Source organism: Lontra canadensis, unplaced genomic scaffold, assembly GCF_010015895.1.
Source record: "Lontra canadensis isolate GAN:19392208 unplaced genomic scaffold, GSC_riverotter_1.0 scaffold122, whole genome shotgun sequence".
NCBI classification, from domain to species: Eukaryota; Metazoa; Chordata; class Mammalia; order Carnivora; family Mustelidae; genus Lontra; species Lontra canadensis.
In genome coordinates, this window is record NW_022631116.1 from 4036340 (window position 1) to 4060327 (window position 23988).

The window sequence follows — 23988 nt, forward strand, 5'->3', positions numbered from 1 at the left end:
TAGAACCAGGAGGGAGTGTCTGCAGCCCCAGGTTCGCTTGTGTCTCCAACTGCGGGACCGTTTTGCAGGACGCTGTGCAGGCTGGGTCTCACCTGATAGGTGACTTTGCCTGCGTAGTGCTTGATGGTGAACTCGGGCAGCGGCATTTTGGGCTTGGAGTAGAGTGGGTTGGCGCCGTGGTGGTAATGGCACTTCTGTAGAAACGTGTGGTCTGTGGCCTGTGGGCAGGCGGGGGTCAGCGGGTGTGCAGGGGAGCCGGGCACACCGTTCCGAGACTAGTGGCAAATCCTCCAGCCCAAACTGCTTCCGGGTGAGTGCTGGGGAGCAGCAAGTCACAGCTGCCCCCAGCGGCCCCACTGCCCTGACTGGGGAGGCTTAAGCGGAATCCCACCCCGGACTTGCACCTTCCAATCAGAGTCTGAGGTCCAGCCTCAAGGTCACCTCCTTCAAGGAAGCCTTCCATAATTTCCCAGGCTGGTACCCTCTTCTGGACACCCACATCCCCCTATCCAGCCTCCGTCCCCCAGGTCGTGAATTGTAGGTTGGGTGCCCTGAGCTCCTGTCCCCCAGGCCAGAGCAGATAAGAAGGCAGGACCCGGGCCTGATGAGGCCATGAGGCTCAGAGACGTTGACCAACCTGACCAGGCTCACACAGTACCCATGGCTCACCTGGGGAAAGCAGCACTGGTCATCAAGGATCCGCAGGATGCCATAGGGCTTCAGCGAGATGAGGTTGATGCATGGCTGGTTGTCGGCAAAGGTGATCTCCCGCCAGTCGATCTGTTCCCGGATGTACTCCTCCTGCAGGCGTCCAGAGCTTGGCCTCCTTGCCCTGTCCAGGCCGCACCCACCCTGCCTCCTAGGCTGGAGCCCCGTGAAAGGGTCTGGCCAGGGGCACCTCTGCTCGCATAGGGAGCTCACTCCCTGGGAGGGCAACACGAACCATCTCTGAGCTCCGTTCCACCCTCCCCCTGGGACAGCCCTGCAGCGGGGAAGAAGGATCCTCCACAAGGCCAAGAGGGCTTTTGTCGGCTCAGCACCCAGCATCTTCTGTGTCCAGAGCACAGGCCTTCACATGTGTTGGTCCCCGGTCCAGAACACCTTTCCCTCCCCTCCGCCTGACCACTTCCGGTTTGCCCTCTGAGAACCAGTATTGTCCTGCCTGGCCCCAGGGAGGCCCGCTGGCCCGTCAGGAAGGGACACAAGTGCTCAGGGAGGCTCCGCACACCTGCTCCTCCTGGAAGACAATCTTGTTGAAAAGGTACTGAAGGTTCTCATTTGCATAGTTGATGCACAGCTGCTCGAAGCTGTTGAAGCTCAGGTCCTGCCAGGCGGGGGGGTTTGGCTGGGCCGGCTCCTTCCTTGGCCAGTAGCCCACGTGTCCCCACCCAGGGCCCCGCTCACTGGCCCCAGCTGCCCAGTGCCCTCCCTGCCTTCCGCGGCCTCAGGCGGGTATGTGAAGGAGGAGAGAGGAGATGGTGGGGGGCTGTCAGCAGAGAAGGGAGGGAGAGGTGGCTTAATGTCCTCTGCCCCTCACCCAACGTGCAGCCCTACCTCGAAGCCATAGATATCCAGGATGGCGACGGACAGCGTATCCTGCCGAGGGGACACCAGGGCATTGACCCGGGCGATGAGCCAGCCGAAGAGCAGCGCGTACAACACCTTGGCAATGGCGTCCCTGGAGCAGAGATGGTGCTGGGACAGGTGGGAAGGTGCGGGGGTGGGGTGCAGGCATCTGGGGGTTAGGCAGGGAGGGGCAAGGCCTCACCTGGCATCCACAGCACTCTCCACGGTCAGTGGGGTGAAGATCTTCTCTCGCATTGTCTCCTGTGGAGGGATGAGGCCCTTGAATGGCAGCGGGCTGGCTGCCGCCTCCAGGAAGCCCCCGGGAGGATTGGGGGGAGCACGTGGAAGAGAGCAGGAATGTTGGTGTGACTGGTCTCAGGCGCACGGCTGGCCAGAGGTGGAATAAGACACCCTCACCCCCACTTCTGCCTGACTATGCTGCGGGCAGGGGCAGGGCTGCTGGTCTAAAGCAGAGATACACGCATAAGGCGACAGACCCAGCAAGATCAGCCTTGGGAAGGGACAAAGGGCCAGCGGTTGTGGGAGCCCCGGGGGAGGTAATGACCCACCCAGGGCTTAGGGGTGGCGCCCTGGATGGGGGATGCTTGCATCAGGTCTTGAAGGACGAGAAGGAATAGCATTCGAGGCAGAGGGAACAGCCCATACCATCCAGGTGCTGGCGGGGGGGCTCTGACAGCCCTCGGGGCCCGGGACTCACGGTCACTTTGAAGGTGATGGCCTTCTGCAGGCCCTCAGGGGAGATCTGGAGCAGCTCCGCCACGGCCTGGATCTCCCGGGCACTCACCACCGAGGCGGTCTCCTGCGCATCCGTCTACATGCCAAACAGCAACGGCAACATGCTTTAAACTACGTAACTTGACTTAAAGTTCATGTAAAAAGCATAAATAAGCTAGAAAAAACAGGAAATTTCTGAGATAGAAGGGGAGTGGAGGAGCACAAGGAGACGGATAGTCAAATGTGTTATGAAGTTACAATAATTAAAGCACTGAGGGGGATTTTAGGACCATCTGGGTGGCTCAGTAGTTAAGTGTCTGCCTTCAGCTCAAGTCACGATCTCAGGGTCCTGGGATGGAGCTCCACATCGGGCTCCCTGCTCAGTGGGGGGCCTGCTTCTCCCTCTCCCTCTACTACTCACACACACACTCTCTCTTTCTCAAAAAAATAAATAGAATCTTTAAAAAACAAAATAAAACAGTGGGAAATAGACACACAATACATAAGTTAATAAAGCACAACAGGAAATGAGAAACTAGGCATAAATGTATGTGAGAATTTAGTACATGATAAATTTCTATTTCTTGAATTACAGAATTAGTGTAACTGAGTAACCACATGGGAAAAAAAAAGGAACCAGATTCCTACTTCACGGGATAAACTCCTGATGAACCAAAGATTAAATGTGAATACACACACACACACACACACACACACACCCCATAACACATTTTGAAAAAGTGCTGGGTGAAAGCTGTTACCATTTTTTTTAAAGATTTTGTTTATTTATTTGACAGACAGAGATCACAAGTAGGCAGAGAGGCAGGCAGAGGGAGGGAGGGGGAAGCAGACCCCCCACTGAGCAGGGAGCCTGATTCGGGGCTCGATCCCAGGACCCCGGGGCTCGATCCCAGGACCCCGGGATCATGACCTGAGCCAAAGGCAAAGGCTTATCCCACTGAGCCACCCAAGCGCCCCAGCTGTTACAATTTAGGGAGATAAGTCCCTCCCTAAAAATGATACAAAGTCTAAAATTTATACAAGAAAAGGTTCCTAAATAAAATACCTGAAAATAATTCTAAAAACCTACATGACAAAAAAACAAACCAAAACAGAACCAACCAACCACCAAAGAAAACGCCAAAACAAAACACCCTGGGTACAAACCAAAATACAAATGACAAGCTAGAAAATACATTGACAGTTCCCACCAGGAACCAAGAGTTGGTCTCCTTCTCATATATAAAAAGCTCTCATACATCAATAAGAAAAAGAGGAGCAACCCCAATGGTTGGGGTAGGGGTGGGAGAGAGAACAAATGAAATGTGCATGGCGTGCCCTGAAAGGCTAGTATCCATGGCCCCCAAACCTTTGAGGAGAGGACCTGCAGGCTGTGGGCTCTCACCTCAAACTTCTCGAAGTATACATTGCCCAGGTGCAGAATGGATGCCAAGATACGGAAGATGCTGTCCTGGTCCTCACCGCTGAAGCCTAGCACCTCCATGGCGCCCAGAAGCCGGTGGAAGTCGTCAGAGTCACTTTTCCCTGAGATCTCACAGTTCCCGCCCTGGGCAAGGGCAAGGGCCGGGGGTCAGGGACCCTGGGCAGGCACTCTAGCTCTGTCCCACTCCCATGGGCCAGGAGGCAGGCCCTGATCAACTGCTTTATATACGTTTGCTCATCTCTCCTCACTATAACCCTAAAACGTGGTCTTATGCTGTCCCCATTTCACAGATGAGGAAACTGAGGCACAAAACCGGAAGTGCCGTAACTCCCAGCTGCTTATCTTTGTTTAGGTTGTAGAGAAATGAAGTCAGGTAGGCCTCCTCTACCCCCACTTTGGACCCCAAAGATGCCTGTCACCTTGTTGTGAAAAGACATACTTTAAATCCAAAGCTGTGCCCTCCCCCCACCAATCCCCACCCCCTTCGCTGGCTATCAGGACACCATGAGCTGGTTCTCTCAGCCTGCCCAGGGTGATGGGGCAGGGATACCAGGCCTGGGGGATCTCGGATGCCTGCCAGGGCTCACCTGGTTCAGGTAGTAGTAGGTCTCAGCCTCCTGTAGACTGAAGGCCTGTCGCAGCTGGGCGGGCAGCCCGGCCAGCATCTCGTAGAAGATGTGGTAGTTCCTCTCATTTTTGGCCTGTAGTGGGGGTGGGCAGGGGCAGAGAAGGGAGCCACCTACCTAGGTGACCCCCAGACACACATACGAGGCCAGGTGTGCCTGCCCATACAGATACAGGTGAGACCGGGCACCTGTGAGCAGTGAGCCGCCAGCCTGGCTCTGATTGGGGGTGGGTGCAGGGGCAGAGAAGCCCTGGAATGGTGGTAGGAAGGGGCCACTGGTCAGGATTTAATTTTGTTTGGAGGAATGAGACCAAGGTCTCATGTGCACACTGGGCATACCCAGCTACTTGTACTGTGTCCAAGGCCCAGATGTGCACACGCCGGGCCTCATGATGGTTTTCTCAGCCTGGGCAGCTGAGCCCTAACTGCACCCCAGGCCCTCTTATAGGCCCTTGAGACCCAGTGGGGAACAAGGGACACAGAAGCCTTCGATATCCTGGAGCCCACCTGCTAGCTGTGGAGATAGACACCCAGCCAAGCACTAGTGAAAATAAGACATGTCAGATAGAACAGAGTGCTCTGGAGAGAAATAAAGCAGGGAGGGGGTGGGAGTTCTGGGAGAGGGGTGGAGAGGGGCCGCATCTTATTTTTTTTTAAGATTTTATTTATTTATTTAATGACAGAGATCACAAGTAGGCAGAGAGGCAGGCAGAGAAAGAGGAAGGGAAGCAGGCTCCCTACCGAACAGAGAGCACGACGCAGGGCTCGATTCCAGGACCCTGGGATCATGACCCGAGCCGAAGGCAGAGGCTTTAACCCACCGAGCCACCCAGGCGGAGGGGCTGCATCTTAAATGGGGTAGCTTCCCCCAAGCGGGTACCATTTCAGGGGAGACTTGGAGGAGATGGGAGTTGGGTCACGTGAGTGTCTGGTGGGGAGGAGTGCTCAGAGAGAAGAAATTGTAGGTACAAAGGTCCTGAGGCAGGATCATGGGTGGTGTGCTTCGGGGACAAGAAAGTGTCAGTGTGGCTGTAGGGGGTGAGAGAGGAGAGGAGATCACATGCTCACACAGAAACATGTGTTTGTTCATTAATTCAACATTGCCCCAACCCCACCAGGTGCCAGGCTCTGCATATCTGCCTACCCCCAGCCCCTCCCAGCGCACAAGGGCCCCGGGAGGTCCTGTCCCACCTGAAACACAATCCTGGATTTCTCGAGCAGGTACTGGGAGGTTATGGCACCAGAAATCATGCCCCTGGAAAGGGGGAGCTCAGTCAGCCTGTGCAGGGTGGTGGCCGGCGTGGGCTCTGAGGGGTTGCATTAGAACATGGGGTGCACCGCAAAATCTTGGGGGGTCCCTCCTGCCACCATCCCACTCACCCTTCCAGAAAGACCTCCACAAACTTCCCGAAGCGGCTGGAGTTGTCGTTCCTGACGGTTTTGGCGTTACCGAAGGACTCCAAGAGGGGTGTTGCCTCCAGGATCTGGACCCCAGAAGATGTGGGAATTGTTCTGGGGGCCCGGAGTAGGGAGTATAGCTAGGGCCACCCCTAGGTTTTCCCAGATACGGACCCCCTGTGTGAGGCGGTGGGCTCCCTGTAGAATCCTTGAGTCTCCCCAGTGTCCCCCAAGACCCCTCATGCTGCCAGCCTCCACACTCAGGCCACAGCTACACTCTCCCAGCCCCCGGCCCCTCCCACAGCAGCCCCCAGCCAGGACAGGCCTCTGGATGCCCCTCCCTGCCCATCCTGCCATAACACACGACGCATGCACACGCACACAGGCACACTCCAGTACCTTTATCTTCAGGAGTGCCCAGGACGGAGAAGGAGGAGAGAGGGACAAGAACAGAAGCAGGTCACCTATAGGACTGAACCCCTCTCCCTCCAGGAAGCAGGTCACCTATAGGACTGAACCCCTCTCCCTCCAGGAATCTCCCTCCAGGATTCCTTAGAGCATGGAGGGACCACTGGCCCCTTTGGGCCCCTGGGCTGGGCAGGGGGGTTGCCAGGTGAGAGCAAACCCAAGAATCTTTGAGACCCCAGCTGTCTAGGCATGGGGCCTGCAGTGTGGTCCCAGGGTGTGGGAGTCTGCTGGGTCTACCTGCCAAAAAGCTCTGGGGATGTCCTCTTTACCCCATCCCCACGGCCATCACCAACTGTCAATCACCTGGGCTCCCAGGGGAGTCTCCTTCCTGATCCTGGCCCTGCTCCCTCCAGGGGTCCTTTGAACACCTGTTAGGTCACGTTTCCCCTCAGGCTTCCATGTCACTCAGGCTCAAAGCCAAGCCTTGCACAGCCAAGCTCCTGGTTGGCTCCATCTCCGCTTCTTCCCTCCGTCGCCCTGCAAAGCCCTCCTGACCCAGGCCCACGCCAGCTTCTGGACCAGGGTTCTCTCCCTCTGGAGCCCTCAGCAGCGCTGGCAAATCCCCTCACTTCCTTGCATCGTGTCTCCCCCACCCTAGAACGTCAGCCCCCACAGGCAAAAATCTTTGCGTGCCATCTCTGGGTCCCCAGCATCTTCGCGAGACCAGGAGCATCAGAGGCCCTCAAAAAATATGTGCTGAATGAATGACATGAAGACCAGCGTTTTAGGACTGCAGAGCTGCCCAAGGCAGAGCCAGTGGCACCTACCACGTGCCAGAATTGCAGGATTAGTGGCCCTAATTATATGGCTGTGAACCATCCTGGAGGTAGGTACTGACACACCCGTTTCACAGATCAGGAAACACGTGGAAAGGTGAGGTGTGAGCCAGGGGACTGCAGAGTCCCACGAGTGAGATCACAACACTGTGCCAAGCATGTGGGTAACTGTGTACACAGCACTTTCAGGCTGAGTCATTTCCTCGGGATGAATTCTCAGAAAGAAGCAGCTGGAAGGCCTGCTCTTTGCAGAAATGTTACTTGGGGGAAGGCGCCAGTTCCTTCCATCTGTTCACGGTCATGGTCCCGTTTAGTCAGGAAATACCATGTCCGTCGCACAAAGAAGTAGACCGCAGCCCAGACAAGAGTGTGAGGTGGCCTGGGGTTGTTCAGTGAGTCGGCGTCTGCCTGGATGTTGGCTCACGCTATCCCCTACTCTGGAATCCCCTTGAGGGTGTCTGAGTGGGAGTCAGCTGCTCCTCTGTCCTTAGCACACAGCCAGGGAGTGGGAAGAGGACTGCTGGGCTAGATGGGTGAGCATGCGGTCCTGGGGGGCCCCCTAGCTCAACACGCAGGTGGGGTGACGGCCTGTAGTTTGGGCTGGGTGGCATCCAGCCACCCTCCATCCCTGGGGAATGCCTGTCGCATTCCCAGCCCAGAGGCAGAGACTTTGGCCCAGGCCTCGGCCCACTGAGGCACAGCTGAGCCCAATGAGGACACGTGGCCCAAACTAGTCCAACAAGAGAGAACCCTAAAACTTTTCCTGGCACGTTAGGAGGTGCAGGTGGCACACTGTGGCCGTGTCTTGCTGATCAATGGGAGAGAGAATGAATGATGCCCATAGATGGGGATGGAGCCAAAACAAGGAATGCTGTTTAAGACCCTAGATCCAGCCGTACCTGAAACCGACCCTAGGTAAGGACTGTCAGATTACGTGAGCGGGGCCAGCAGCAGCTAGGAAATGAGCCCACAGCATCACAGCTGGCAGGCCCATCCTCTGTCTACGGAAGGCCTGGCACAGAAACCCCCAGATTCAGCCACATCCCACCACTCTCATCGTCCTTCCCAACCCCTGCCGAGACAGCTCTCTGCCTTGAGCTTCAAATCCCAGCTCCTCCACCCCCACACTTTGGGACTCTGGGTAAGTGCTCTCCCTTCCCAGACCCCAGATTCCCAGTCTGTAAACGGACACAAATGCACCTGCCTCCCAGGGCTGCTGGGCCGTCCTGGTGTGACTCCGTATCACACTGGACATAGGGGTGCTCAAAGCGCACGTTGCCCTGCCCACCTAGACAGTCCTTCCAGAAATCCACACTTAGAGGATTTGAAAGCCCAGCCTGGGGCAAAGGAAGGTTCTGGAGTCTGAGTTGCTGGGCCTTTGCCTCCAGCCTCACCTTCCCTGAGCTCCAGGCTGGTGGCGTATCCACCGTCTTCCCGCCATCGCTGTAGGGACGCCCAGCAGACTCCCTGGGAGAAAAGACTCCTACCTGTTTTTTTTCCACTGCCCTGCCCATGCAGCTAATGGCAGCTCCACGCTGCCTATGGCTCAGGCCAAATACCTGGAGTTGCCCTTGGACCGATCCCCTCTCTCACACCCCAAATCTGGTCCCTCAGTAAGTCATCAGTTGACCTTTAAACTGCTCCCGGGTCCAGCTGTGCTCACCACCTCCGTCACTACCTCCCTGGTCAAAGCCACTGTCCTCCCTCATCTGGACTCCCCCAGGTCACTTTGCTAACCCCTGGACACACCAGACCTCTTTGTACCCCAGGGCCTTTGCACTTGCCCTTCCCTCCACCTGCTTGCTCTTTCCCCAGATGTCTTTAGGGCCCACTCCCTCGCCTTCTCAGTAGAGACTTCACTGACCACCATGCTTCAAATTATAAACCCCCAAACTCCCCCAACCTCCTCTATTGTTTTGCTGTTTTGTTTTTTTTTTTTTGTCCACAACTTCCCACCCTTTCACATAGATGTACTTTCCTTGTGTATCTCTTTCCTTCTGTTTCCTCTACTGTAGCAAAATTCCCATGAGTGTGGGAACATTTGTTTGCATTGCTGCTGCCTGCTTCCTCATCTCCTAGCCCAGGCCTGGCACACAGTATGTCCTTGGGAAAGTTTTCCTGAGGGCCTAACACTCTCAGGTTTGGAGGACCTAGCACACTCCACAATGCTCCGAGCCTGCATCTCCCAGATTCCATGTCCTCAGTGCCCCAGCATCTTCTGCAGCCCACCCCCATGCCTAGGCCTGTCCTGTCTCTTACATCACCAGGAAGATGAAGCCAGGCAGGAGAAATGGGGCTTCTGCTCTGGCCAGGCCCGGCAGGGCAGGAACCAGAGCCGCTCTGGAGCACGGGCAGAAGGGACTCCCCTGCAGCCATGCCTTGGGTGAGGAGGGTGGTGGCAGAAAAAGCCAGAGTCCTAGAAGCCCTCCCAGTGCAACCCTGGCCTCAGCCTCCCCATCCTCCAAGTGGGGCCTAGGAGCCTGTCCCAGGGGGAGCACTAAGCTCGGGAATCCTGGGGACTCAGGCAGATCACGCAACAGACAGACTCACCTGCTGCGTGATGCCTCGTTTCTGGTTCACAGCAGCCAGGTAGCGCAGGATCAACTTGGTGGACTCGGTTTTCCCAGAACCGCTCTCTCCACTGACCGGGCAAAGGAGCCAAGTGAGCATCCACAAGGTCACAGACTCTTCTGGGCTCCCCCTACCCTTACCCTTCTTTGACCTCCTATGACATAAGAGGACGTGGGCGGGTCGGCCCAGCCCAGAGATGTCAAGTGATTTACCCCAGCTCCCACAGCGGGTCTGGCCTGATGCAGACCTGTCATCTGAGATTCCTCCCGTACGTTCCCCCATCCCCCACCCTGCCCCACGGACACAAAGGTCCCCAGCCTGACCCACCTGATGATTATGCACTGGTTCTGTTTGGCATCAAGCATTTTGGCGAAAGCAAGATTTGCAATTGCAAAGAGGTGCCTGGAGAGACAGGCCACAGGTATCACTGGGACAGGACCTTGCCTCTCAAACCCCTTGGGGGTCAGCTGGAGAGCATCTCTGTCCACCCAAGCAGCCAGTTCTGCTCTACTCTTCATCCTGGGGAAATGCTCCCTGCGCCCATTCTGGTCGGAGCCACAGAGGACTTTGACCTAGAGAGGACCATGGCCAGACTCGAGGAGAGACCATTGGGCCAAACAGGTAAGCTGGCCCTATGCATGGCTTGGGCGCAGGCAGGGACTTGCCCAGCTCAGGCAGAGCAACCCAGGAGACCCCAGGACAGCACCCCCCACCCCCCGCTGCCCCAGCCCCAGAGACACTCACGGGGGATTTTCTCCCAGGCCCCGCCCGCTGTACTGCTGCACGTGCTCAGGCCCATAGATTCCAAACATTCGGTATGGGTTCACAGACACCAGGATGCTACCGATGTAGGTCTGCTGGGCAGATGGTGGCCTTAATGCTATGCCTCCTCATAGACCTCCTCCCCTGCTTCCGGGAGCCTGTTTCCACGGAGCCAGGTGTCTCTGGCCACCTAGCCTCCGTGTTCACGCCTGGGACCCTCTGACAGCTCGATGGGTCCTCTACTCTGGCTGAAGGATTTCGGACTCTGTACCAGGCTGAGGCTCGGAGAAGGCTCAAGTAAGCAAAACCCCACAGCCACGAAATCTGCAAAGGTGGCCATGTCAGCGGTTGTGTACTCCATTTATGCATAGTCAGGACTAGGCTCCAGAAACTTCTGCCTCAAGGTGAGCTCAAACCTCTCCTGCTTGGAGTGGGGAGGGAGTCAGGAGCCCAGGGTATTCTGAGGTGTCCAGAGCCCTTGTGGGTGATATCCACCATCTAGAACCCCAGACTCTAGCATGTTATACTCAAATGGTAGAAAGCCCACATTTCAAACCAGAGGCCTCACATTGGGAGCTCAGCAGGAGAAATCTGTGCTTCCCACTGTGGTCCCAAGAGGCAGCCACCTTTGTGCTCTGAGCCCAGGAAAGGGCCAGCCCTGGGACTTACATAAATGAGGTTCCGTTCAAATCTTGTCTTGAGGTTGGACAGCACGGTGGTCTCCTGGAGGTCTCTGGGAGGACACGAAGAGAAGACATCAGGGCCCACCTTCCCCCTCATGGCAGGGCCTTGGTCAGAAAGGCCTGAGCTTGAGTCCCATCTCTGACACCAACTCAGTGAGGCCTTGGGCAAGGTCCTTAACTTCTCCGTGCCTTGGTTTCTCCATGTCTATACTAATCACTGTCTCTACCTCCCTGGGTAAGGGGATCCTCTGGGGAAGCAGACGTGAGGGCTGAGTCATTGCCACCGGATAATGACACCAACTCTACCATTTTGGGCCCCTCCAAGGTGCCGGCACCCTCACAGTAACAGCCACCCACTCCCATCTTGCAGATGAGAAGCTGAGGCACAGAAAGGCAAAGCGATCTGCCCAAGGTCTCCCAGCCAGAAGGTGGTGGGCCTGGGATTTGAACTCAGGCCTGCGTGACTCACAGCTCTAACAAGCACACACTGGCTTTGTGACGCCACACGACCCCACTTCACAGGTGAGGACGTGGAGGCTCTGGAAACATTCCAGGAGGTGAGAGGCCCCCTTCTCAGGAGGAGGCGCCCTGGCCAGGAGTGGGCCACCCCGTGATGACCCCTTGCCACCCCTCCACCCCCACACTCCACTCACTCCAGCTGCGTCATGTCCTCCACGCCGTCGTCCTGGCACTGCTCGCGGAACCTCGTGGGGGGCAGGCTGCGGATGGAGTGCATCTGTCAGAGAGAGTCTGGGGTCAGCCCAGACGGAGGGCACCTGTGCATGGCCGCCGGTCCTGCACACCCCTGGGACCTGCTCCTGCTGGGGAGGAGAGAACCCCAAGGCCAAAGCCAGACTGGGTGCTGGGGCCTCCCTGCTGTGGAATACTGTGGCCCATGGAGGCTGCCTGCAACTCAGGGACACAGGCCTGCCCTGTGCCCATGTGTCCCCTGTGGCAGGTGCTCCCGTGTCCTTGACCTGGGGCTAAGCACATGCACATACTGTTCCCTCTGACTGCTTGGAAGTCCTCCCAACCTCATGCTGTCCCAGCGACGACATCCTGGCCCTGGGTGGACCCCACATCTTTGCTTAGGTGACCATCTAACGAACATCCACATGCTGGTGGAGGGCGGACACTGAGACTGTGCCCCTCAGCACCACACCTCTGCTTCCAGCCCAGAGCAAACACGTACACCCCTGCGCTCAGACTCATATGCAAAGGCATTCATAGCTCATGCAACTCTTACCCACACCCACCCACATGTGGTCTTACAACATGCCTGTGGACATGCACGCGGGCCTAGCCTGCCTGGCTAAGAGACACACACTCTCAGAGTCCGTCTGACCCATTCTCAAGTGCATGGAGGGCTGGGGCTCTCTCGATCACAGCTGGCGGGGATCTTAAGACAAAGGTCCTGTGCACCGCCTCCCCCTGGCCCTCCGTGGGCTGTGGGATCTCCACCATGCCCATCTATGTGCACACTCATGACACCAAGGACGCCACGTTTGCTCAGAGCCTGGCTGCAGTACACCTAAGAACGTGTCCCAGGCCCAGAGACCTGCCTGTGACCCACACAACTGTGAGAACGTGTGTGCATCCCGCCCTCCCAGCCTCCCTGCACCCTCCTCTGAGCGGGCAAGGGAAGGGGACCCCAGGAGGGAGCCCTGCGTGCTGCAGGCCTGTCACCAGGCTGTTAAGTAGGGCACAGAGAGTATCACCCTGCAGGCCCTGGCCTCCCGCCCACCTGTCTGGCCATGTGCGCCAGTGGCCACAAACCCTGAATAATTCAGCCACTCACGTATTCCAGGGTGAGGAGGGCCCAGGCATCCTTGCCCCTCACCCCTGGGCGCCCCGCGCCCCGCTCCCACAATGCTGCGGCCCACACGGCACGGGGCACCCGGCGCCGGGGCCAGGGCCCCCCCAGCAGCCAGGCTGCCCCAGTCGCCATTGCCGGGCCAGCTGGCCACCCGCTCCCCGGGGCACTGTGTGCAGAGGCTGAGAAACACCGGCCTCCCTGCGTGCCCCGCCCACCCGAGGCGTCCCGGGGGAGTCTCCGGTGACCACCCCCCTCCACTGAGGGCCACCCAGCATCAGGCTCGCGTTCCACCATGCGCGTGGTAGCCAGGCATGAGCTTGGCACCCTTCAGACAAGCCACCTGCCTTGCACCCCACGGGGGGCCCAGGCAGACTCCTGGGCTGGTCCTTCATCCACTGTGTGGCCTTCTGGGCCTCAGTTTCCTCCCCATACCATGAGGACACGGGAAGTTTGGATCCTGAGCCTCTCACCCTTGGATAGTTCAGAATTCTGCAGCCCAAGGAACTCACCTTAAGCAGGAAGTCGAAAGAGGAAGACTCCAGCCCGGGGGAGGGTCAGGAGGTGGCAAGAGAAACAGTGTGAACATGGATGTGAGGATGGGAGAGGGGGGACAAGCATGTCCTGAAGTTCTGTACTCAGATAAGATCTCTGAGGGGCTGCTGAGGGCAGACGTGCCATCCAGACTGGCCCAGGACAGGGCTGCCCAGAGCGCAGGCTGGGAGAAGATCCCTTCCCTCAAATGACTGGGAGGAGTTTCCAGAGTCTCTGTATTGTGCCCACCTGTGCTGGGCATCCTTCATGTTCGATCTTCCAAAAGCTCTGGAAGGCCAAATGCTGTTCTCCTCAGGTTACAGATGGGAAAACTGAGGCCCAAGCAGGCAGCAGCTCACCAGGATCGTGAGGCTGTCTCCTGTCTTGTTTCCCAGGACAGAACCCCCAAACCCTCCCTCTGACCTATGCCTTCATACCTTGTTCCACCAGCTTTTGGGGCCAGCTTCTTCCCAGGGGCCCCCATGGGGCAGGCAGTTGGCTCCAGGGCCCAGGCAGCAGGACTGGGGGCTGGTGAGCACTTGTGGCCAGGGTCGATGGGCCTCCACCGGCAGCCAGAAACAGGACCAGAGCAAACTCCAGGCTCTTGGCTTGGGGCGGGACTCTGGGTCCTGGGTCACCTGGACAGGGGGCTGCAGGGCGGCAGGACGAACTCGCTGGAAAGCACTGAGTTTTTGTACCTGGGGCATGACCACTGCAAAGCGCCCAGGGCCTGCCTGGCACCGCTCACCCACCTTGGGCAGGGGCGCTGGAGCCCCAGAGGGTGCCAAGGGGGCTGGGGCGCTGGGCAGTGTCCCCCAGCGGCGCCATGGTGGTCCCGTGGCTCTCATCTTATCACATGTGGCCAGCGGGTGGGAGAGGCTGAGCCTTAGTGCCTTCCGCTCTGGCAGGGAATCCTTGGGGGGTGTTGGGCTGGAGGGCTCAGGCTCTGCTGGTGGCCGAGGCTCCCCCAGAGCGGCATCTTCTTCTGGCTTCTCAGGGATCGGGCTGGCTGACTTTAGCAACTGTCCAGGCCCTGGGTCATGGTGTCTACCCAGGAAGACATTGGTCATGTCCGAGTCTGGGTCCTCAGGCTGGGAAGCAGGGGGCCTCACAGGGCCCACATGCTGAAGGAAGGGGTTTTCTGGCACAGGGGGTGGCCTGGAAAAACCGCAGCGGCTGCCTGCACCTCCTGGCCAGGGTGAGGGTGGGCGCTGGGCGGGAGGCATGTCCACGTCCCAGCTGGGGGCCAGCGGGGGCACCGTCCAGGGTGTCTCTGAGTCCTCAGACTCCCGCTGGCTCTCCCAGCGCTCAGGGGCAGCTGCGGCCACCGGCCAGGGGCCAGCACTGGGAGGCCCGGGAAAGGGCTGGCGCACCCGCGGCTTCACCGCTCTGGTTGGGGGCTCACTGAGCCGGCGCCACGTGTGCGGCAGGCGCGAGGGCAGGTTGAGGGACCGGCGCGAGGGCAGGTTGAGGGACCGGCACCGCGAGCTGTGGCCCAACAGAGAGGGCGGCGAGGGCGGCCTCGGGGAGCCCAGCACCGGTGAGCGGGGTGGCCCCAGGTGCCCAGAGCCACAACGCGGGGACAGGGGCTCCCGAAGCGAGCGGGGCCGGCGGGGTAGGGGCGAGAAGGGAGTCTGGAAGGGCCGAGCGTGGAGGGATGGCTGAGGGGACAGACCCCCCACGGGCGAGCTGTAGCCCAGGCCCGGCAGGCTCCTCAGCGAGGGCTGGGGAGAGGGCAGTGGGGTCCAGGGAAGGCCGAAGGCCGCAGGTAGCCTGCGGGAGCCTCTGAAGGAGGGCCGGGGGCGCGGGTATGCCAGCGGGTCGGGGGGCCCCTCCAGGCTCGCGGGAGGGGGCTCCATGAAGGCCCACCAGCTGGCGGGCGGCGTGAGGGGCACGTGAGCCGGGGCGACCCAGGGCGGCGGGTGGCGGCGGAGGGAGCCGTAGGGCGACGCGGGCCGGGGCAGGCCGGCGAGGGCCGGGGCCGGGGCTGGCGGGGCCGCGGGGCGGGGGCTGGGGGGCCGCCTGGCTGAGCGCGGGGAGAGGAGCGCGCTCCAGTGCGAGGGTGGCCGGGGCGCGGGCGCGGGCGGGGGCGCGGGCGCGGGCGCGGGCGGGGGCGCGGGCGCGGGCGGCCGGCGGGAGTTGTTGTTGCGGGCCCGCGCCTCGGCCCTCCGCAGCACGATGGGCGTGCTGGGCCGCTCCGCGTCCATGCCCGCCAGCTTGTAGCCGAAGCGCTTGTAGGCCCCCTCCCGAACCGCCGGGCCGCCCGGCCGCGCCTTCTGGCTGCTCCTGAGCCGCGGGATGGGCTTCTTTTCCGACAGCGTCTTTTTGATGAACCTCGCCAGCGAGGTGGCCGGGCGGGGCGGGGGGCGGCCAAACTCGGGGCCGAAGCCCAGGCCCCGGTGGGCGCCGAAGGCGGAGAGGGCGCGCTGGAGGTTGCGCTGGCGCGGCGTCAGGAAGCCCCAGAAGGGGTGGGCGTAGGGCACCCGGGACACCGGGGGCATCTCCTCCTCGTCCTCGTCTTCGTCCTCATCCCCCAAGGGCAGGGGGATGTCCAGGGACGGGGGCAGGGACACGTCCAGCTTCTCCTTCCCGAACAGCTTCACCTGGGGCCGCGGGAAGAGGCGGAACCGGCGGATGAGGGACAGCTTGGACCTGGTGGGCTTGTCCATGCCTTGCTGCTCGAAGAAGGCCGCGCTGGGCAGGCGGAAGGAGGTGCTCTGCGGCTCGCCGCCTGCCTCCTCCGGCTCCTCCAGCTCCGCGATGTCATCCATGGGGTGGGCGTATGGGTTGTGGGGCGACAGGATGGGCGGCGGTGCCCATGGGTAGGCGAAGGCCGGCTCCTCTGGGTAAAGATAGGGCGCTTCGGGAGGGTAGAGAGCCTGGTCCGCGCCACCATAGATGCCTTCGGCATAGGGGGTGCCATAGGGCCCCCCGTAGGGATCAAAATAGGGTACGTCGTACGGGAGGTCGTATGGGAGGTTGTAGGGCAGGTATGGCGCCTCATAAGGGGCGTAGGGATCCAGGTAGTAGCCGTGCGGGTACAGCTCGCCTTGGTACCCATCATAGTAGCTGTAGGGGGATGCGTACCCCCCCGGGGGCGCATATGGGGGCTCGTGATCCTCGTAGCCGTAGCTGTAGGGGTACGTGGGGTAGTAGGGGCTGCCGTAATAGTCCGGGTGGTAGTAGTCGTAGGGGTCCTCGGGCGGGTACCCGTGGGGGTGGTCTCCATACGGCGGCCAGGCCGGGCTGTAGGGGCCGTAGGCGCCGTAGTCCAGGTAGGGCTCCTCCTCCTCATACTGGTAGAGCGACTGCCGGTCGTAGTAGTCGTCGCCCTCGCGGTGGTAGTCGTAATACTCGCCCAGGTCCTGGAAGCCCTCGAGCCCGTACAGCGACCTGCGGGAGCCCGAGGGCCGGAACGGGGCCTCGTCCTCGAAGGGCAGGAAGCCCACCGGCTCGCCGGACGCGTAGATGCTGCGGCTGCGGGGGAACCTTCGGAGGCGGCCTCCGTGCCGCAGGATCTCGGCGCCCGACGGGAAGGGCAGCTTGCGGGAGCCCACACGGGAGTCCGAGCGGTTGAGCCAGGCGTCCAGCGTGGCCTGCTCGCTGCCGGACTCCTCGGCCTTCTTGATGAGGAACTTCTTGGTGAGCCAGTTGATGGCGGTGGACGCCTTGCTGAGTGAGCGGGCGCGCGGCCGCAGGCGGCCGTAGCCGCGCCGGCCCGGGAAGCGGATGACCATGAAGGATGGCTTCTTGCCCTTCATCGCCCTCTTCTTCTTGCCCATGCGCATCTGCGTCATGAGCTTCGACGTGGACTTGAGCACTGTGCGCGCCTTCTTCTTGCGTTTGGTCTTCTGCGGGCCAGTGTTCAGGCCCCAGAAGAAGGCCGACGCGCTTCGGAACTGGCCCTTCTTGGAGATCTTGGGCGTGCGGTCGCGGAAGCCCATGAACAGCCGCGACGTCCCCTTCAGGCTCCGTTTTGGCTTCTCGGGCTCCGGGGCCTTCTTCCCCTTTTTCCCTTTCTTAGCTTTCTTCTCATCCTCCTCCTCCTTTGCCATGATGGCTGCCGGCTTCCCACTGGGCTGTGCCCCGTGTCACGCGCTCGGGGACTTGGAGCCAAAGGGACACGCTGTGTCTCCTTCCTGCCGCTGGACACGCGGCCTCCTCGGGCTGGGAGCAGCCGGCACTGGCCCGGGTGGCCCTGGAAGGGACAGCCAAGCTGCTTCTGGCTGTGACCAGATTCCGGGAGGGCGGATCCATAATTCATCTCCTCCAGAGCCGCCTTGGGTTTCACCCCAGCTGCGGTGGAAAGTGTGTGGGTGTTGTTTACTGGGCAGCAGGGGAGGTCTGGCCCAGGCCTGTGCTGGGGCGACCACCTTGGCCTTAGAATCGCCAGGAGGACAACCAAGCTGAGGGGTCAAGCCCTTCCTATGGCTCACCCGCCTCAGCCCACCGAAGTGAATGCTTGGACCACTGCCACTCCACAGAGGGAGACTCTGAGTTCCAGAGCAGGGAAGCCACCTGTGGGAATCCACCTAGCACATGCGTCCTGAGCCAGAGGGGAGCCACCTCTCCTGAGCCAGGGTGCGAGGTTCAAAGCCCACCGAATTACCTTGGATGGGAACCTTGGACCCAGGAGGACCTGGGCAATGGAGGAGGGGAGTGGGCAGAGCAGGTGTCCAGGGCTGTGGTCAGTGTAACCAGAGCTGGACAGCTCTCGGGAACATGAATAATGCACTGGGGAGAAACGGGCAGCCAGCTCAGAAGGCAGGAAAAAGTGGGGGTGTCTTCGGGGAACTCCAGGAGGGCCTTGTGAAGCTGCACGCCAGGGGGCTGGGGTAGGAAACAGAGGGCGGGTCAATCATAGCTCTGACTCCTAGCTCTGCCAGCAACTGGCTGCGTGGCTTCAGGAAATCCTTTTATCCTTTCTGGGCCTCAGTTTTCTCATCTGTAGGATGGAAGTGGTAAGCCATGCCCTGTCTCCTCCATGAGGAAGCAAGACTTGATGGAGCTGCTGGGTAGCATAAGTGGCTAGAGGGGCCACATGCGTGGCTCGTACCTGGGATGCCTCCCCAGCCCTGGCATCTCCTCCCAGTTTCTGTCCTTGCGGAGAAGGCCGTGCTCTTGTGGCCCCACCTCTCTGGGTGCAGCTCATTGCTCCAGTGTGGACATTTGGCCCCCAGGCCAGACACCCACCATCTGGACAGTGACCAATCCACTTTTGAGAATCGGCATCATAAGTGGTACGGGTTGTTGCTCATTAGACAGTGGGTATCGGGGCATTGGGGGTTGTGAACTCAGGGGCAGGAGCTCTGAGACCTGAGGCCTCGGGTCCTCTTCCCCCCTCTCCCCAAAGATCAAGGATCAGGACATACAGGGCTCAGAGCAGCTGAAGACAGATCCTCAGTTACTGATAGGTGAAGGCAGGGGCTTAACTGAGCTTGGGCCTTTCAGGAGTTTGAGGGGGGCTGAAGGCCCTTGTTTAACCCCTGGCCAAGCCAGGGACCCAGTCAGGTCTCCATCCCTCAGGCACCGAGGCCTCCATGGTGCTTATCTCTGACATGCCAATAGCAATCGCCCAGGCTGTGTCCCTGTCTGGGGCTCCCACCTGGATTCCTCAGCCAGCCTGGACTCTGTCCCTCAGATGCTGTAGCCAACGTGCCCTTGTTTGTTTGTTCGTTCATGGGCCAAGCACTGGGGATGCAGGTAAGCAGGAGACAGAAAAACCCTGCCCTCTGGGAGTTGACATACAGGGGTGGGGGGATTGCCAACAAACAAGGAAGGTAAGGAAGAGCTATAATTGGTCAGATGGTGATGAGCGCTGGGGGTTAAAATAAAGCAGGGAGGGACTGTGTGTGTGCAATTCTGAGTAGGGACTGGGGAAGGTGACACCGGGAAAGGACATGGGGGATCAAGAGCTGCAGGAGGTGTTGGAGGGACCCCTGGGGGGGGGTAGCAGGAGGGCCCTGATGTGATGGAGAAGCAGTGAGACCAGGGTAACCAGAGTGCAGTGAGAGGGGAAGATTGGAGGTGAGGTCAGAGGTCAGGGTGAGGACTTGGCCTTGACAGCAAGTGAGGGTGTTGTGGTGGGAGTGTTGTGGCAGAGAAGGGGTGGAATTTGACCTTGGTCTTCCCAGGACGACTCTGGCTGCTTCAGGTGGAGAGAGGGCATGGGATGAGAGCAGAAGCAGGAGACTGGCGTGAAAGCCGCAGCATGGTGGTCCAGGTGAGCTACACCGGGGGCCTGGCCCGGCCCAGAGGCAGAGCTGGAGGGCAGTCACGGGATGTTGGTACCTTTTGCAGGCAGAGCCGCTAAGATTTACAGGGACGCGGTGAGTACCTCTGAGGTTTCCTTCCTGCCCAAGGGGGAGGATAGAGATGCCACTGGCTGAATGAGGAACACTGTAAGCAAAACAGGTAGAGGCTGAATGGCCGGACATCTCAGCCTTGTACTGTTGGTCTCAGGTGTCCATCAGGCATCTCCAGGGACTCAGTGGGGGCGTGGGTGGGGGTGCACCACAGAGATCAGGACTGATGACATCAGTTAGGGTGTCGGGGCACCTAGGCAGTGTTGAAGGACAGTTCCCGAGGACGACACCAGGGAATGAGTGCCGATGGAGGAGAAGGCATGAACCCCGCAGGGCTGCACTGTTGGGGACAAAGAGGCGGAAAGTAGGCTGGGGAGGAGGGCAGAGCAGCTGTACCCAAGGGGCACACGGGGCAGGTTGGTCAAAGATGGAGAGTTGAGTGCTAGAGGCAGCTACCATAAGGGTGGTCCCCGCGGAGCAGGGGGGGTGAGGGTGGTCCTAGCCTGATGCGACAAGGTTCAAGGAAGCCAGGAACACTCTGGTCACAGGGCGTGCATGCCCGTGAATGTATCAGACATGCTTTTATAGGTGAACCATGTGGCATGTGAATTATATCTCGAAGCTGTTAGAAAAAAGAAAGGGAGGGAGGGAGGAGCCCACGGCCAGGACTCCATCCTGCAGAGCTCTCTTGTGCACATAGGAACGGTATACACACCGAGCTACTCCTTGGTACCCACACTGTAGTGCCTTCCATGGTGGAGTACTACACAGCCATAAAAAGGAGCAGAGACAGGGACGCCTGGGTGGCTCAGTTGGTTAAGCGGCTGCCTTCGGTTCAGGTCATGATCCCAGCGTCCTGGGATCGAGTCCCATATCGGGCTCCTTGCTCGGCAGGGAACCTGCTTCTCCCTCTGTCTCTGCCTGCCTCTCTGCCTACTTGTGATCTCTCTCTGACAAATAAATAAATTTAAAAAAAATTTAAAAAAAAAAAGGAGCAGAGACAATCTCTGTGTACAGATAGGGGACAATCCCCAGAATCTGTTAATGATCAGAGCACAGTGAATAGTGCTGACTATGGCTCATACCCAGGCCTTCTTTCTTGCAACAAGTGTAGGGGAAGGAATATACATTGCTATTTGCTTTCATGTGCATATAGAAATATTGAAGAAGGTATTCAAGATATTGATGAAAATGGTTATCCGGCTGTGAATCTTTCTGTATCGTTTGGATTTCTGAACCATATGAGTGCATTTCTGATTCCAACAAATAACATCTGAAAAAAGAAAAAGTGAAAATGGAGAAAAAAGGGATTGGAAACAGTGCGTGGAAACACCCCACTAGAGGAGCTCTTGGGAAGAATGTTGGCCTGGGACCACAAGATCCAACCCCGTTCCCAGGGTCCGTGTGAGAGTTGAGGAAACTGAGTCCAGGGAGAGCGGGCAGGGTAAGTTTGGGCTCAAGAACACGTCCCAGAGTCACATCCTTCATCTGCCCTAAGTGGAGGGTCCTTGGTTTAGATGAAGAGACTGCAGTTCAGAGAGGTGTACCCTGCTGCAGGAGGGCTCATGGTGCTCTGAGGAGCCCAGGGGATGTGGAGCAGGGTGTTTAACTACTCAGTGCCAGCCACTGTGTTGGGTGCTAGGGGCTCCCATGGTTGACTGGAACCAGCCACAGTCTGTGTGTTCGTGGAACTCTCAGGGTCATGGGGACATAGAGTTGAAGCAAAGAGCCTCCCCTAGGGGAACACTGCTGGCCATGAGAAGGGCTCTAAAGGCCAGGACATAACAGTCCATTGGAAGACCAAGAAGGTGCCCCTGAGCCAGGATCTGAAGGATGAGTGGGAGCTGATCAAATGAAAGAGGGAACAGTGTTCCAGCCAGGTGGAACAGCATGTGGGAAGGCCAAGAGGTGAGAGGGGCAAGGGAAGGCAGAGTATGTGGAGTGAGAAGTGGCCAGGATGCAGGAGGGACCTGCTCCATGAGACCTGGAGGCTGGGGTGGGACTTCGATCTCTGTCCCTGGAATAGCATGGAGCCTTGGAAGGGTTTTAGGCTGTCAGGAGTGCCAAGACCACATATGTATTTTGAAAATAACAAAAGTAACCAACATTGCCAAGATTTACTGTGGGCCAGGCTTGGTTCTGAATGCTTTGCTCTAATATATAATAATCTAAGATATATAATATCTCACAAGATTTGCATGATATGTAAGGTGGGAACCGCTCTTCCCATCCCATATTGAAGGGCTCCGGATTAGAGAGTTTCCATCACTCAGCAGAGAACCCCAGCAAGGAATTTCGAACTACCCAGCCACACAGCGTTCATCCAACCCTCACTACAACCTTGGGAAGTAGGTATCATTCTTCCTACTTTACAGATGAGGAGACAGGCCCAGAGAGGTCTGGTGAGTTGCCTGAGGCCACAGAGCCTGAAACGGTCGAGCTTGGGTGGTCTGGCTCCCGAGTGTCCGTGCTCTGGACCATTGCGTCACATTGCTTCTTGGTAAGTGTGGGAGAAGCTCTTGGGCCTCCGTGTGGTGAGGCCTGGGGTTTGTTCTAGCACAAGGAGTGTTGCAGGGACCGTGGGGTGCCCAGATGAGAAGGCAGGGAAATTTAGATCCACAAGTCACATGAAACAGAGGCAGGGGGTGGGGTGAGCCTATATAGGAGGACAGAGGAAGAAGTCGGGGTCTCCCACTCCAGCCCTTATGGACTATGAGGGATGGAGGTGAGGGGGCGCTCACTGGCTATACCAAGTTTGCTGGGCCAGGTAGACATGGTTAGAAATGGTCAGGTGTCTAGAAACGTATGGCGTTGGGCTGGGGCAGGAGCTGTTTGGGCAGCAGGCTGGGGAGAGCTGGTGGCTGAGGAGACTGACACGGGGGAGAGCAGGTACTTGGAGGAGCTGAGCCATGAAAAGGAGGTGGCCACAGAGAATGACATGTCCAGGGGCTCATAATTTTTTCAGTGGACAAGGTGCACAGACAAAATGCTGGCCGAGGGGGCCTGTAAGCCTGTGAGCCGAGGAGAGAGGCCTCTGGAGAAACCAATCCTGCCGCCATTTTGATCTCAGACCTGCAGCCTCCAGAACAGCAAGGAAATCCGTTTCTGTGGTCTAGGACCTCCAGTCTGTGACACTTCGTTATGGCAGCACGACCAACTAATACAGATTAGGTGGCAAATCAGTGGGATAGACCCAGGAGAGACAGAGAAATGGAGAGAAACAGAGGGAGGTTGAGTCAACCCTTGCAGGGTGAAAGCCCGGAGGCGGCGGCCTGGACTTGGCCTCTCCATCCTGGAAAAGTGGGTGCAGAGGAGCCTGGAGAGTTTGGAGAAGGTGAGTTTCCTAGCTGGGGACCGGGGGGGGGCGGGGCAGAGGCGGCTCGAATAGCTGCTGAGGGGGCGCCCCTCCCCAGCAGGTGGTACGAGCCCCCCAGCCCCGCTCCTGGGGCCAGGCTAGAGGGGATCCTGAAGGCAGATGAGCTTTGGCCGGGGGGATTCTTACCAACGGAGGTTGCAGAGGAGGGACAGGGAGAGAAACGCACAGATGGGAATGAATATTCACACCGTTGGCTCCTTTGCCCCTGAGCCTTGTAAAGCTGTGGGCTGGACTCTCTGGGAACACAGCCCTGCGGTCTGTGGCCGGGCCTGAGGGAGGGTGTGGGTCTCACTGACCTTCACGGAAACAGGCTGTCTGAGCAGGAAGGGGCTTTGGATTAGTCCGGCCCAAGCCTCCCCGCACAGAAGGTGGCCCAGGGAAGGTTAGTGGTGGGAACAGGGGGGCTGTCTGGGGTGGGGCCCAGTGTTTGCTGCTCAGCCTGGTGGGGTGGGGGCAGGACCTCGGGGGGCTCTTAGGGGGGCCTTCTCCAGCCCTAAGGACCTCTTCTCCAGCACGAGACCCTGCAAGCTGCTAGTTCACACCGACCTGGGTGTGCACTGCTCACTGTTCCTTCTGCTCTCATGAGGGGCCCAGACAGTACAATGATGCCAGCCACCCATCCAGAAAACCAAATGTTTAGCACGGAGAGGCATATTGCCCTGATCTGTGGACACACAGACCTGGCCCAGGAAACAGCCTGTCCGTGGTGAGGAACACGGTGGCCCAGTGGCTGGAGACTCTGACAATGCCTGTCCCGAGCACACACTGCCTGACCATCTCTAGCCTTGTCTCCCCCACAGCCTTTCCCAGCCAGCCTGGTGCAGAGTAGGCCTGGATCTGATGCTCCGTGAACACAGAGCCCTTCCCTAACTGCAAGGCAGAAAGTGGCAGTGACCATCACCCAGGCAGAAAGCCTTGCATGGGACCTCATG

The 23988-nt window shown here is 58.9% G+C and overlaps 1 protein-coding gene across 1 annotated transcript in view; it reads right to left on the bottom strand.

Moving 5' to 3' along the window:
* Nucleotides 1-17430, bottom strand: part of MYO15A (myosin XVA) — a 49411-nt gene extending 31981 nt beyond the window's left edge. The window contains exons 1-17 of the mRNA XM_032841311.1: nt 13813-17430; nt 11682-11764; nt 11015-11078; nt 10328-10437; nt 9911-9985; nt 9563-9653; nt 6168-6173; nt 5751-5854; nt 5562-5625; nt 4333-4446; nt 3707-3868; nt 2285-2398; nt 1769-1827; nt 1555-1678; nt 1229-1324; nt 670-801; nt 93-218 (exon numbers count right to left, since the gene is read on the bottom strand). Of these exons, the coding sequence (XP_032697202.1) occupies nt 93-218; nt 670-801; nt 1229-1324; nt 1555-1678; nt 1769-1827; nt 2285-2398; nt 3707-3868; nt 4333-4446; nt 5562-5625; nt 5751-5854; nt 6168-6173; nt 9563-9653; nt 9911-9985; nt 10328-10437; nt 11015-11078; nt 11682-11764; nt 13813-17430 (5142 nt within the window). The remainder of the gene's footprint in view (nt 1-92; nt 219-669; nt 802-1228; nt 1325-1554; nt 1679-1768; nt 1828-2284; nt 2399-3706; nt 3869-4332; nt 4447-5561; nt 5626-5750; nt 5855-6167; nt 6174-9562; nt 9654-9910; nt 9986-10327; nt 10438-11014; nt 11079-11681; nt 11765-13812) is intronic.
* Nucleotides 17431-23988: the final 6558 nt, after the last annotated feature.